Genomic DNA, 15313 nt, shown 5'->3' with positions numbered 1-15313 from the left:
GGGGGCAGAAGAAACCAGCAACCGGCCTGCACATCAGAGGACTCAGGGGTGAGACGCTGCACCAGGAGTCGCAGCAATGTGGCTCCTACTCCCCCCGGGATTATGGAGACCCCCAGAAGCCGCAAGGCTTCCAGCATGGAGGAAAAGCCTGACAGCGGCGTTCAAGATGGCGCTCCTTCCGGAGGAAAGCTGAGTGCTCACGGAGGTGAGGCCGACCTCCCTGAGGGGGAATGGGCGCTGCAGGGACCCCGGGAGTCTGTGTCCACCTATGCCTCCCGGATCATGATCCGCCTCCGTGAGTATGAAGATGCCAGTAAGCTCATCAGGAGGCTCCGGGAGGAGCTGCGCTGCACAAGCGCCAAAGCTGCGGGGGCCTCCAAACCAAGGAAGGCTAAACGCCAAGCCGAGGTAAAAAGACTGAGCAGTGAAATTCAACGCCTGGAACTTAGGAAAGCCACCATCAGGGAGCAGAGTGGTCCTTTCAAAGAAAAACTTATAAATGAAGACCGCTACAGAGAAATGGCTGATACCAGAGAGCAAAGGCAGATAGGGCTGCAGCCTGAGAGCCAGGTGGATGATGAGAGTGATGATGACCAGCAGCAAGCCCCACCTGGCAGCCTGCAAAGTCACCCGCAGGCCACGTGCAGCGAGCTCCCTGCAGGACAGGCGACAGTGACATCCGGTCGCAGTTCTGCCGGCTCTGGGGAGGACAGTGACAGCAGCGGCCAGGGAGGGGCGCTAATGGCGGAGATTAAGCTCCTGGAGTCCCCAGTGTGCCTCCAAAACTTCCATCTTGGTGACGATCTACCAGAATAGGCACCTGGGGGCCACAAAAAGGCAAAGAAGACCAAGCCAAAGCTGCAGGAAGCGGTAAGATACGTATATGCCCCCCTCCCTGTACCCCCTGAGTCGGCGGCAGGCTCAGCTCGCTGTATAAGCCCCGTTGCCCAGCCCAGCCCGGGTTCTGCTGTGGATCCGGTGCAAAGGCGCGGGGAGATTACAGAGCGTGGTAGTGAGGCGCAGAGCTCCGTCTCTGCTTGTAGTAGTGGGGACGCAGCAGGAGGTGCATCAGCCGAGAGGCTGGACAGTGAGGGTGGCCCGGCGGCGGGCTTTCCATCAGGCCACGATGCTGTGGTGCGCTCCTCAGTGGGAGGGGGGAGCAGCCCGGTGTCGGGGGCAGCTCCGGTAGCCTCGGCACCTCTGAATGCTGTTGCCGCTGATCACTTAGTTGAGAAGCGGCGGCAGTGTGAGGGGGCAGTTGGGGCTGAGCGTTCCCGTCCTCCCACGAAAGTGCTATTTTGTGTTGGCGTCGCTGGTCCGGAAGATCCTGATGCTAAAGATCAGCGGCGCCTAACTGCAGCTAGAGATCAGCGGCACATTATACCAAATGCCAAACAGCGGAAATTACCAACCTATGATGTGGAGGGCACACATAAGACCGGGGGTGAGGTCGCCTCCAGCTCTATGGAGGTGACTGAGCCCCTTGTGCCTGATGCGGAGGTCAAAAGGTCATCCACCATTGTTACTGGTCCAGCAGGAATGAATGTGATGGTGGAGGTGAATGAGGATAATTCATTGTCTAGTGGTGTGGTTGCTGGTTTGGTGGAGGGTGAGATGGAGGTGGGTAATGGTGATACTGTTGGGGCTGATGTGGTCACGGGTCCGGTTGCCCCCCCGGGGGTGGCAACACCTGTCCAGAGTTATGCCAGTGTCACCTCCGGGGCAAATAGGGCATCCTCCTCGTCTCCGGGCTTTGGGGACAGCATGTTGCAACGGCGCCTTCTGGAGGCTCTAAAGAAGGGGGAGAGATCACTAATGGTAGAGGGTCGAGAGGTTGATCTATCCTTCTGGATAGAGAGGCATGGCCTCGGGGCCTTCCGAGAGCAAAAAGGGGGAGATACAGTGTGGTCCCTCCCAACAGCCGGGCCAGGCAGTGTGCGTAGGAATGTGGTCTGTCTTCGGTGGAGGGGCAGTGATGCCAAGGTCTAAAGTTGTGGAGCTCCTGCTGCGGATGGGCTTCAAGGCAATTGACATCTACGCCTTTATACATCCCTATTCCACGCCTGAGTTTGATGTCAGCTTTGTTCGGCCGGAGGGGCTTGAGCTCTTCTGGGCGAATTATGAGTTGGCAAAAAATGAGCCCGGCTGGCGAGACTTTGCCGTTCAGGCAGTGTCTCGCCAAACCAGATCAAGAAAGTGACCGTGATGACTCGTAACGAGTCGCTTTCTTGCTATGACATCATGACGTGGCTTGGTCGGTATGGAGAGGTGGTGGAGATGCCAAAGAAAAACCGCGACGAGTTTGGTATCTGGTCAGGGGCCTGGACGTTTATGGTAAAACTTAAGCGTTCAGGTGGTACGGTTGCCCACATTCCATCGTCTGCCTTCCTGGGTAGGGATCGTATCCTGGTCTTCTACCAGGGGCAACCGAAGCTCTGTCACAGGTGCGGCGACCCCACACACTTCAGTGCAAACTGCACCGTGCAGAAATGCGCGTTGTGTGGGGGTGTCGGCCATCTTGCCGCCTCTTGTGTGGAGATTAGGTGCCACCTGTGTGGTGAGTTAGGCCACCCATTCAGCCGTTGTCCTCGCTCCTTTGCTAATGCAGTCGAGACCCCGGTGGGAGTAAGCCGTGAGGCCGATTCTGCTGGAGAGGGGACTAGCAGGGGTGGGGGAGCTGAGGGGCCAGGGAAGAAAAGCAATAAAAAGACGCCTGCCCAGCTGAGGCGTCTAGACAAGCGCAGACAGGAGAGGGAGCGGGGCGAGCCCCAGACTACCGGGGCAGCCCCTGTCCTGGATGCCAGTGTTGCTGCTGAGGCCCCGAGGGATGATGAGTTGGATGAGGAGGTCAGGAGGATCCACAGGGAGGAAACTGCCTCTGCTTCAGAATCCTCCCATTATGAAGGTATGGATGAGGATAATAAGCGGTGGCTAGAGAACAAGCGTAAGCTCGGTACCAAAAAGAAGAGAAAGAAGGGAGATAAAACATCTTCTCCCGCTCTGACCAAGGTACCTAAGGAAGGTAAAACCGACTCCCCTCTAGTTGGTCTTTCTAACCGGTTCCAAGCCCTTGATAACATCTCTTCCTCTGAGGAGGAGGCTGAGGGTGAGGTTCCGGCTTCAGCGGAGCTTACAGGGGGCGCTGAGTCTCCTTCTCCTGGGGATGCAAGGTCCTTGGGGGGAGGGACTGGCCCAGAGTCCGGAGACGAGGACGAAAAAAGAAGGAAAAATGTGGGAATGGACACCTCTGTGTCATTAAAGAGGGGGAAGGATTCCTCCTCTGAGGCAGAGGATAAGGGGAGTGGGAAGAAGAAAGCCATCTAACTCAATCACCAATGATGGCGGTACCCACTCCGTTGACGCTGGCGTCCATTAATGTCGCCAGCATTAAGTCAAACATGGCTAGATTTGCGGCCTTTGATTTTCTCAGCCGGGTTGAAGCTGACATTTTCTTTTTGCAAGAGACCAGGCTGCCAAATATGGCAGAGGTGTTTATAGCTAAGAGGGAGTGGAGACTCGGGCCCTCCTATTGGTCTCTTGCGGCCGTGCCGTATAGCGGAGTGGCGGTCCTTTTTTTCCGCACCGGTAGAATGCCGACGGGTTATTGAGTTAGAAATGGGGAGGTGCCTGATATTAGATGTCCTCATGAAGGGACAAGAGCTTCGGCTCATTAACATCTATGGTCCCCAATCTAAATGGGACCGGAAGTGTCTCTTTATGAGGATCAAGCCCTACCTTTTTATGAGTCGGCAGGTCGTCTTTGGAGGGGACTTCAACACTGTCACGAGGCCCCGGGATAGAGGAGGTTCCAGAGACAAGCTGACTTATGATAGCGTCGCCCTTAATAGTATAGCACACCGCAGGCCACGAGGGGTTCACCTATCATAGAGGTAACTGTAGGTCCAGGATAGACAGGTTTTATTTAAAGGAGGAAGCCGTCTCTTCAGCAGTATCTGTTGTTGAGGTGGAGTTCTCCGATCACTGTTTGATTTTGTTTTCCCTGAATGTTACAGAGACCCCCCGGATGGGAAGAGGCTTTTGGAGGCTCAATTCGTCTCTCTTGGAAGAAGCGGAGATAAGACAGTCCTTTGAGGATTTTCTTCAGAGCCAGGTACCCTTACTGGATCTTTGTAGTAGTAAGTCAGAGTGGTGGGAGATGTTTAAGAAAAGGGTGGCGAGATTCTTCCGCCAGCTCTCGAGCCTCAGGAGCCTGGACAGGTATCGCCTGTATCAGGGCCTGAGGAGGAAACTCGAGCATCTTGTCTCAACTGGAGGTAGCCGCGAGGAGATCTCCAGAGTGAAATCTTTGCTAATGAGGTGTCAGTATGATAGACACGCATCTTTGGTTTTTGAGAGGGATTACGGGAAGTACCGCTCGCCCGACCCTTATAGAAACTGCAAGATGTCAGTGAATAGTAAAGTTGTTACAGGACTGGTTGACACTGCGGGGTCCCTGAAAAGATCCAGATCAGGGATCCTGGAGGTCGTCAGATCCTTCTACTCGCACCTCTTGGGGAAGAGGGATCTGGATTGGGATGAGATGTCGGCTTTTCTGGCTGAAGCCGTCCCCGAACCAGGGGTAGACCCCTCTCTTGGCGTTTTGACAGAGATGATCAGGGAAGAGGAAGTTAAGTTGGCGATTGAAGAGCTTGCCCTGAAGAAATCTCCCGGTCCGGATGGCTTAACATCTGAATTCTATAAGACCTTTAAGGACGCCTTGGTTCCCCTCTTGACTGAGGTATTCAATGAGTGTCTTTCCTCGGGCACTCTGCCAAAGTCAATGAGGAGGTCTGCCCTGATCATCTTGTCAAAGGGTAAGGACCCATCTTGCATTGAGAATTGGCGTCCCATAGCGCTACTCAATGCAGACAGGAAGGTTTTGGCAAAGGTGCTGTTTAATCGGCTGGTGAAATTTGCACCCCAGCTCCTTTCGGGGGCCCAGCATTGCTCTGTTCCGGGCCGCAGTACAATTAGTGCTGTACTCTGTGTCCGAGAGGCGGTGGAGCAGGGTAGAGCTGGCCACTGGAAGGGGTACATGCTGTCATTGGACCAGGCAAAAGCGTTTGATCGGGTTAATCATGAGTACCTCTGGTCTGTCCTTCTGAGGTATGGCCTGCCGGGGGGGTTTGTTGATTGGCTTAAGACCTTGTACTCTGGGGCAGAGAGTTTCCCGCTTGTGAACGGTTGGATTGGCAGCTCTTTTGAGGTTGGGTGTGGTGTTCGCCAGGGTTGTCCCTTGAGCCCGCTACTGTACGTGTTTGCGATTGACCCACTTCTTAGGAGGGTGGAGCGTGGACCGTTGGCTGGGATCGGGATGGACCGGGCAGCACCGGAAGCCAGTCTGAGAGTGGTGGCGTATGCTGATGACGTCACCGTTTTTGTTTCCTCTGATGGGGAGGCAGAATGGCTGATGTCAGAGGTAAATCGCTACTCGGAGGCATCCGGGTCTAAGATCAACCGGGATAAGTGTGAGAGTCTCTGGCTGGAAGGAGGAGATCCTGGTTTTGATCTCCCGGACACCCTTCCAGAACCCAAAGTCTCTGCAAAAGTTCTTGGCATCGAATTTGGCCAGGGGGATTACCCCAAACAAAATTGGGACAGCAGGCTAGAGATCGCCACTCAGAAGGTGAACCAATGGAAGGGTTGGTCTTTGACCCTAAGGGAAAGGGTAAACCTGATCAAAACTTATCTGCTCCCTTTGCTGATCTATCTGGGCAGTGTGTGCATCTTGCCAGAGCCTCTCTGGACTCGGGTCTACAGTTTGTTCTTTCAACTGTTATGGGGGAATAGACTGAACCTGGTCAAGAGGGAGGTTACTTACCGTACGAGGAGACTAGGAGGGTTGGGTATGGTCAACCCTGTGGTATTCCTTGTGAATACCTTCATTAAGATCAATATTGCAAACCTCTGGAAAGAGAGGGCTCCTCCGTGGGTATTCTCCTGTAAGGGATGGTTTCAGCCTTTCTTCCAGGAATGGGAGACAGGAGGGCAAGTGAAGGATCTCCGCACACCGCATGGACATCTCCCGGCTTACGCTACCGTGGTTCTGAAGGTAATTCGCCGGTGGGGTCTGGGAATGTGGGAGGTCAGGACTCTGCCAAGGAAGCTCCTTGACAAAAGGGTTCTGTTGATCCATTTTCAGAGGCCTCTGGCGCTCAGGGATTGCCCAAGTCGGGATCTTGGGGTGGGTCTGCATCTTTTGAATTCTATCAGGATCCCCTCGAAAGTTTGGGACTTGGCTTGGCGCTGCTTCCATGGGAAACTGTGTGTGAGGGACAATCTGAAGTGTAGGAGCTCTGAGGACAGGAACTGTCCTCGGGAGCATTGTGGTACCATGCTTGAAAGCATGGACCACTTCCTGCTTCGTTGTCCCTTTAACACAGAGGTGTACAACAGGGTGGGCGCCTCCATTGGCTGGTCCCGGCTGGCCGGTCTCTCTTATGCGGAATAGGCCTATGGAGCATTCGGGGACCTGGGTGGTCGGGACCGCTGCACCTTATTTCTAGTTAGCGCAGTGGTTAGGTATCACACGTGGAACGCACGGTGCTTAGTATCGACGCAGCGGAAAATCCTCCCAGTGGACGATGTGTTTAGGACCATACTCGGTGACCTGGTGAAGGTGCGTTCTCTGGAGTATGAGAGACTGGGTACACGGAGGGCCGCTCTCCTCTGGAGGGGCTTTTCTTTTAGTGTGCCCTAGTCTGGTCATCTCCTCTCCTGGTGGTGGGCTGCTGCTGACACCATAGATTTTTGTTTTATTGATCAGTAGACAGTGATGTAGGGCTGCAGGTGCCGAACTTGGGTTTTGTCAGTTGTGGTTATTGTATTGTTTGTTTCTGTATATATTGTATATATGGGTTTGGGTGTAGGTGTTAGGTTGGGTGGAGGGAAAAGGGGGACACTGGTTATTTGGGTGAAAAACTGGCACTGCCTGATCTGGCCTATGGACGTTGGACATGGACTGAGGCATGAGGCGCAGGACCAGCTCTCAGGTCAGTGCCGGGGAGGGACTGGTGGGCTCGAGTGTGGGGGGTTTTGTTTTGTCTTGTATATATTTGTATAGTTAGTATTTATTTTATTTAAAAAAAAAAAAAAAAAATGTATATATTAGTTTGTATATAATTTGTTGGTTATTGTTTATTATATTGTTATTATTTGTTTGGTAACCGGACCAGATGTCATGGTGTAGGTAGTTATTATTGTGTATATATGTATAATGTGTGTGTGAGGAGAGGGGGAGCGGCTGGACCAGTTTCATTACATTGTTTATTTTCTGGTTATTAATTTTATGTTTTTCATTTTTATAATAAAAGATCTACAGGATGTATTCAGGATCAGTACAGGATAAGTAATGTAATGTATGTACACAGTGACTGCACCAGCAGAATAGTGAGTGCAGCTCTGGGGTATAATACAGGATAAGTAATGTAATGTATGTACACAGTGACTGCACCAGCAGAATAGTGAGGGCAGCTCTGGAGTATAATACAGGATGTAACTCAGGATCAGTACAGGATCAGTAATGTATGTACACAGTTACTGCACCAGCAGAATAGTGAGTGCAGCTTTGGAGTATAATGCAGGGTGTATATACAAAAAAACCTGAAGGTCTGAACTGAAACGTAAGTAGATGTGCATGCAAAATGTAAATGCATGTTCACACAAGGCCATTAAACAGAGAGAAACCAAAGACAAGAAAAATACCCAAATAACTGAAAGTAAATGTATAAATCGCGACCTTCTGTTTTTTTCTTTGCAGTCAGTATGCTTTAGCGCATATAAAAGGGTGTGGCCGCCCTTTGTCTGGGCTGAGACGCCCATTCTGCCCCGGTCTTATGCTCACACTAGGGATCCAGTCTCTCTGCCCTTGTCCATATGTATGTCACTTGACAAATGGTAAGGTTTTTAATACTAGAGTTAGGACTGTCCCATAAGGGTTGCCGTGAAGTGGCGGGATGGCTTTCATATTATTTTGATCAAAATTATGTTAACTAAATACCCTTTATTATTTATCATTATTTTTGCACTGTGCTATTTATACATTTGCTTTCAGTTATTTGGGTATTTTTCTTGTCTTTGGTTCCCCCCCAGGGTGTATATACAGTATACACCGTGAAGTGTGATGGTGTTTGGCAGGTTGGTTTATATATGTGTATCTTTTTTATGTCTGTCTTCTAGGAGGTGACTGCGGCTTCCTCTCCCTGTTACACCTGGGTCCCCTGTGTACATCCCCTTCCACAATATGGCAGCTGTGAAGAAGTCTCCGTTCATAGTCACCTTGGAAATTAACCTTATCGTTGTGGCTCTGACTCTGTTGGGACTTCTGAGTCGACTCTGGAATCTTTGTCACCCGCCCGCGGTGGTGTAAGCCTTTCCTTTTCCCTCTTATATTACACGCTGAGGCGGTTTTGACGTCACCTATGACTTATAGAGGGGTCTCCAACTTGCAGCTATTGCAAAATTGCAACTATAAAATATTGTCAAAATCTGATACAGTGGAAACAAACCCTCAGCTGTAAGATGTATCAGGTCTGAGCTAATTTTCAGCCTCTGGATGTAATCCAGAATTTAACTGCACACTGACAGCAAGCAGAGATCTTATAAATGGTGTTAATTTGAAACACAAAGTCTGTGTAATAATCTGTTCTGCAGCTTTTCACCAGTGAGTCATTTCCATGGCTTCGGGGGGCTCCTTTCTTGTCTGTGATCTGTTCCCTTTCCACCCCGCAGGTTCGATGAGGTTTACTACGGTCAGTTCATCTCTCTGTACATGAAGCGGATATTTTTTCTGGATGACAGCGGACCTCCATTAGGGCACATGCTGTTGGCCCTGGGAGGTAAGAAGACACATGTTCAAATGCTGCAAGTGGTCATATAGGCAACCAGACTCAGGGGTGTACTTAGGAATCATGGGGCCCCATAGCAGAAGTTCTAATTGGGCCCCCCCCCCCCCCTAAAAAAAAATAAAAAAAAATAAAAAATCCTCCCCCATAAGGTATGATGCCAAACAAAGTGATACGCCCAAGTTGAATTCCTCCACATGCGCAGTATAATGACCCTACTGTACCCCATCTCAACTCCCAGGGCAAAGTATGCTGACCCCAACACAGTATGATCCCCTAACTGTGACCCCCTAGAGCTAGAGAGGATGGTAGGTAATAAGGGAATAAGGGAGGGTGTTATACATAATAAGAGATTAAACTAAATAATTAAGGACAACGCTATACATAATAAGTGAGTACACTATATACTAAGGGACTGTGCTATACATAATAAGTGAGTACACTATATACTAAGGGACTGTGCTATACATAATAAGTGAGTACACTATATACTAAGGGACTGTGCTATACATAATAAGTGAGTCCACTATATTCTAAGGGACTGTGCTATACATAAAAAGTGAGTACACTATACTAAGGGACTGTGCTATACATAATAAGTGAGTCCACTATATTCTAAGGGACTGTGCTATACATAAAAAGTGAGTACACTATATACTAAGGGACTGTGCTATACATAATAAGTGAGTACACTATATTCTAAGGGACTGTGCTATACATAATAAGGCTACATTCCTGCATCTGTGTGCAGTGTCGGTGTGCTGCCCTATTTTACAGACATATTGAGCATGTCCTATTCTAATCCTCAAAATCGGATCAGAACAGGACATTCTCTGACCCTCTTAGATCTCATTCTCAGATCCATGATTTTCATTGATGTGTGAATGGATCTATAAAACTCTACGAGTCCATGGACCATTCGATCAAAAAATCTGGACATTTCTCACACAAATGTGAGAATGCAGCCTAAGGGATTTTACAGATAACATTATCACTCCAAGTCAGACAGTGCAGATACAGAATAATATTTCCATCCAGGCAATTACGGCTGACGTCTCATATGATCAGAGTCGGTTTCTGCTGTTTCTTCTCCGTCTGGTTAGACCTTCATGTCGACATCTCCCAGCCACGACTTGTCGCGATGATCTCCAGCCTAGAAAATAACTAGGTCACATATATTGTATATATACATGTATCTCCCGCACTCTGCGCCCCTGAATAGAGATATGTACCCCCCACGATTAATCTACTATTAGCCACTTAGCAATCAATATATAAAGTGATAAGCAGCATTGTGCCCCCCATTAACTATAATCTCCTCCGGCCAAAAATATAAATTATTCAGTCTCTGTGACTCTCCCCAATTAACTCTAAGGCTATGTGCACACGGAAAACATACAAGGCTTTACAGTACAAGCAAAGTGAAACCCCCATGATTGCTCTGTCCCAGCACCCCCATGATTGCTCTGTCCCAGCACCCCCATGATTGCTCTGTCCCAGCACCCCCATGATTGCTCTGTCCCAGCACCCCCATGATTGCTCTGTCCCAGCACCCCCATGATTGCTCTGTCCCAGCACCCCCGTCATTGCTCTGTCCCACCAGCCCCGTCATTGCTCTGTCCCACCAGCCCCGTCATTGCTCTGTCCCACCAGCCCCGTCATTGCTCTGTCCCCAGTGCCACCAGCCCCGTCATTGCTCTGTCCCCATTGCCACCAGCCCCGTCATTGCTCTGTCCCCATTGCCACCAGCCCCGTCATTGCTCTGTCCCCCACCTCCCCTCATTCTCCTGTTACTCTCCCCAGCATTTCAGTAAAAAAAAAAATAAATACAACTTACCTCTCAGCCCGCTCCCCTGCAGCATCCTCTTCGTTCCCGGCAACTTCCTCCCTGACCCAGGCGCACGCTGCATGACGACGTCATCAAGCTGCGCGCGTCTGTGTCAGGGAGGAAGCGCCAGGCAGGAAGCAGAGGACGGATCCCTCCAGCTCCGTCGCTCAATAGTAGCCGCCCGGCAAGGGCCCCCCTGACCCTCCAGGCCCCGGTGCAGCTGCACCGGCGGTATGTCCGCCCCTGGACTGCTATGGGGCCCCCCCCGGCTCACGGGCCCCATAGCAGTCGCGTGGTCTGCCGCCATTGGCGGTACGCCACTGACCAGACTATTAGACTGTAAGCTCTTTGGCCAGGTCCCGCTTTCCTGCAGGCTATGACAGTGGTCTGGTGTAATCAGGCTTTTTCTTATGTCTGTCAGTCCCATGTAAGAGTAGTTAATGCAGGTTGCGCCTGTCAGTGGCGGCTGCTGTGTTTGTGGGCCGGGCCTCCTGTGGATCTTACAGTCCGGTCGTCTGCAGGTTCACCTTTTCTTTCTTGCAGGATATCTTGGCGGATTTGACGGTAATTTCATGTGGAACAGGATAGGGGCAGGTGAGTGACTTCTGCGGGGTCCTCATCCACGAGTCCCTGTCTGTTAGACCCCCGTCCGTCCCATTCTCACCATGTGACTCCTCTCCCTAAAGAATACAGCAGCAATGTTCCCGTGTGGTCGCTTCGTCTGCTTCCTGCCCTGTCCGGAGGCCTCTGTGTCCCCCTGGCCTATCAGATCGTGGTTGAGCTGGGGTACTCCACCTGGGCCGGAGTGGCCGCTGCTCTTCTCATTCTCTTTGGTGAGTTTTGCCGTCTCCTCTTGATGTTTAGTTAGGTTCGCACAATTTTGGTGTTATGTAGGCTTCCACCATCATTTTTTTTTATTGTCCCAGTGCATCTAATAAAAAATTGCAGCAGCAGTATGAATTGTGATGTTTGAAAATCTTCTGCTGTTTTGTGTACACAGCTCTTGTGCAGAGCTGTGTGTCTCCATGATGACAAGCTGTCACTGTGTGCTCTGCTCTGGCAGTTATGTGTTACTCCACCTCCACTTATTGGATAGCTAGTACTACTGAATGAGTGGAAGTGGAGAGGCGCACGACTGCAGGAGAACCCAACACACACAACCACTGATGTTTCTTGGTAGACCATTTGCAAAGGTAAAAGCTGATTTAATACTTTGCTGTTTCATAATCGCTTGTCCTGTCTTATCTCCGTTCTAGAAAACGCGCTGGTCACTCAGTCCCGGCTAATTCTTCTAGAGTCTCTGCTCATATTTTTCATTCTTCTGGGCATTTTGGCATATCTTAAGTTTCACAGTGAGCAGCAAACCAGGTGAGGTGCACTTAATATTGTAAGACAGGGATCACACGGGTCGAAGAGGACCTGCATAGGTGACATTGTGTTGTACTTTGCACATTACTTATCCTATACTGATCCTGAGTTACATCCTGTGTTATACTCCAGAGCTGCACTCACTATTCTGCCGGTGGAGTCACTGTGTACATACATTACTGATCCTGTACTGATCCTGAGTTACATCCTGTATTATACTCCAGAGCTGCACTCACTATTCTGCTGGTGCAGTCACTGTGTACATACATTACATTACTTATCCTGTACTGAACCTGAGTTACATCCTGTATTATACTCCAGAGCTGCACTCACTATTCTGCTGGTGCAGTCACTGTGTACATACATTACATTACTTATCCTGTACTGATCCTTAGTTACATCCTGTATTATACTCCAGAGCTGCACTCACTATTCCGCTGGTGCAGTCACTGTGTACATACATTACATAACTGATCCTGAGTTACATCCTGTATTATACCCCAGAGCTGCACTCACTATTCTGCTGGTGCAGTCACTGTGTACATACATTACTGATCCTGTACTGATCCTGAGTTACATCCTGTATTATACTCCAGAGCTGCACTCACTATTCGGCTGGTGCAGTCACTGTGTATATACATTACATTACTTATCCTGTACTGATCCTGAGTTACATCCTGTATTATACTCCAGAGCTGCACTCACTATTCTGCTGGTGCAGTCACTGTGTACATACATTACTGATCCTATACTGATCCTGAGTTACATCCCGTATTATACTCCAGAGCTGCACTCACTATTCTCCTGGTGCAGTCACTGTGTCCATATATTGCATTACTTATCCTGTACTGATCCTGAGTTACATCCTGTATTATACCCCAGAGCTGCACTCACTATTCTGCTGGTGCAGTCACTGTGTACATACATTATATTATTGATCCTGAGTTACATCCTGTATTATACTCCAGAGCTACACTCACTATTCTGCTGGTGGAGTCACTGTGTACATACATTACATTACTGATCCTGTACTGATCCTGAGTTACATCCTGTATTATACTCCAGAGCTGCACTCACTATTCTGCTGGTGCAGTCACTGTGTACATACATTACATTACTGATCCTGTACTGATCCTGAGTTACATCCTGTATTATACTCCAGAGCTGCACTCACTATTCTGCTGGTGGAGTCACTGTGTACATACATTACTTATCCTGTACTGATCCTGAGTTACATCCTGTATTATACTCCAGAGCTGCACTCACTATTCTGCAGGTGCAGTCACTGTGTACATACATTACTTATCCTGTACTGATCCTGAGTTACATCCTGTATTATACTCCAGAGCTGCACTCACTATTCTTCTGGTGCTATCACTGTGTACATACATTACATTACTGATCCTGTACTGATCCTGAGTTACATCCTGTATTATACTCCAGAGCTGCACTCACTATTCTGCTGGTGCAGTCACTGTGTACATACATTACATTACTTATCCTGTACTGATCCTGAGTTACATCCTGTATTATACTCCATAGCTTCACTTACTATTCTGCTGATGTGAGTCACTGTGTACATACATTACTTATCCTGTATTATGCTCCGGAGTTGCACTCAATATGTGTCTGGGTTGTAGATCTGACTACAGGTTACAATGTAGTAGGAGATTGGGCTTATTTCAGGCTGTCGGAGACACTAACGCTGAGTCTTCCCTCTGCAGTCCGTTCTCCGCTCGCTGGTGGTTGTGGTTGGTCCTGACTGGTGTCTCCGGCTCCTGTGCAGTGGGGTAAGTGTCAGGATTCTCCTCGTTCTCTCCAGCTCATGATTCACGTCTCTGATGTTCCTATCTCATCCTCAGAGTGAAGTACGTGGGCTTGTTCTCCTACCTCCTGATTTTGGCCCTCGCAGGAGTGCACGGTTGGCAGCTGCTCGGTGACCGGAAACTGTCTAATGTAAGTTACATGTTTGCTCTCTTCCTGATGCATTGTGAGTGCAGACCCCCAGGACGTTTTTTCTGTATGCAGGTGCTGGTGCTTTGTTATTTAGGTGCGCGCGGCCTGGCTTTGCTGCTACTCCCCATGTTCCTGTACCTGGGGATGTTCTACATACACCTGTCAATACTGTCTCACTCCGGACCCCACGACCACATCATGAGCAGCGCATTCCAGTCCAGTCTGGAGGTAACATGTCTGAATTACGCATTATGGCTGAATAGTGAGCACAGCTCTGGAGTACAATACAAGATATAACTCCGGATCAGTACAGGATGAGTAATGTATGTACACAGTGACTGCACCAGCAGAACAATGAGTGCAGCTCTGGAGTATAATACAGGATATAATGCACACTCTGTTATCTGCAGAACTCCCATAGGAGAGAATGGACAGCTGCACACCTCTCACATTGTGGCAGGGGCCTTATTACTGAGATGTGTAAATCTCACCATTGGGACCCGCACCAGTCGGACATTTATAGCACATCCTTTAGATGCACCATATATGTCATCCAATATGGGAATACTCTGTAATTTCGAATTACTTTATTTCCTTTTGGAAACTCTTTAACCCCTTTCCGACCAAGTCAGTAATAGGACGTAGCTGCGCCCTGGGACTTATGGACACGCTACGTACTATTACGCATAATGCGATCGCGCCCGAACACAAGCGGTGCGGGGCGATCGCCACCGGGTGTCAGCTGATTGTCACAGCTGACACCCGCTGCTATGTGCCAGGAGCAGTCCCGCACCGCTCCCAGCACATTAACCCCCGCAATGCTGCAATCAAAGTCGATTGCAGCATTGCGGGAGCAAGGGGGGAGGTAAGCACCGGTACTCCCCTCCTCTCCAGAGTCCAGCAATGTCTACGGCGGCTCTCGGATGTTGTCATGACGACCCGATGTCGTCATGATAACATCCGGGTCACCAGGATGCAGGAAGTTACTTTGGTTATGCGCAGTGCATGATCAAAGTAATGTCTGCCTGTGCAGCGCTGACAGGCTGCATGACACAGGGAGCTTCTGCTCTCCATGCTATACAGCTGAGCTGGCTGCAAAAAGTGAAAGTCCCATAGTGGGACAATGTGTAAAAGTTAAAAAAAAAAAAGTGTAGGAAAGTGGGAAAAAAATAAATAAAAAAAATTGTAAAATTATAAAAAAAAGAATTAAAAAAATAATCCCCAAAAAATAAAAATATATTGTACCCATAATATTTATTTATTATGAAAAAAAAAATAAAATAAAAGTACACATACAGTACAGACCAAAAGTTTGGAC

The 15313-nt window shown here is 49.3% G+C and overlaps 1 protein-coding gene across 5 annotated transcripts in view; it reads left to right on the top strand.

Annotated features, from left to right (window-relative positions):
- Positions 1–15313, top strand: part of POMT1 (protein O-mannosyltransferase 1) — a 35681-nt gene that overhangs the window by 6012 nt on the left and 14356 nt on the right. For 2 of the 5 annotated variants that reach the window (XM_073640688.1, XM_073640689.1), the window contains exons 2-8: positions 8179–8364; positions 8731–8837; positions 11215–11265; positions 11358–11504; positions 11928–12039; positions 13764–13829; positions 13902–14223. In XM_073640688.1, the coding sequence (XP_073496789.1) occupies positions 8243–8364; positions 8731–8837; positions 11215–11265; positions 11358–11504; positions 11928–12039; positions 13764–13829; positions 13902–14223 (927 nt within the window). In that variant the 5' untranslated portion in view covers positions 8179–8242. Of the gene's footprint in view, positions 1–4089; positions 4112–8178; positions 8365–8730; positions 8838–11214; positions 11266–11357; positions 11505–11927; positions 12040–13763; positions 13830–13901; positions 14224–15313 lie in introns of those variants that run through there. The other 3 variants (XM_073640691.1, XM_073640690.1, XM_073640693.1) reach the window with 3 other exon arrangements.

The sequence above is a fragment of the Phyllobates terribilis genome, unplaced genomic scaffold, assembly GCF_046119375.1.
Source record: "Phyllobates terribilis strain yellow unplaced genomic scaffold, ASM4611937v1 Scaffold_7__3_contigs__length_470593459, whole genome shotgun sequence".
Lineage (NCBI taxonomy): Eukaryota > Metazoa > Chordata > Amphibia > Anura > Dendrobatidae > Phyllobates > Phyllobates terribilis.
This window is presented reverse-complemented; position numbering and strand designations above follow the sequence as displayed.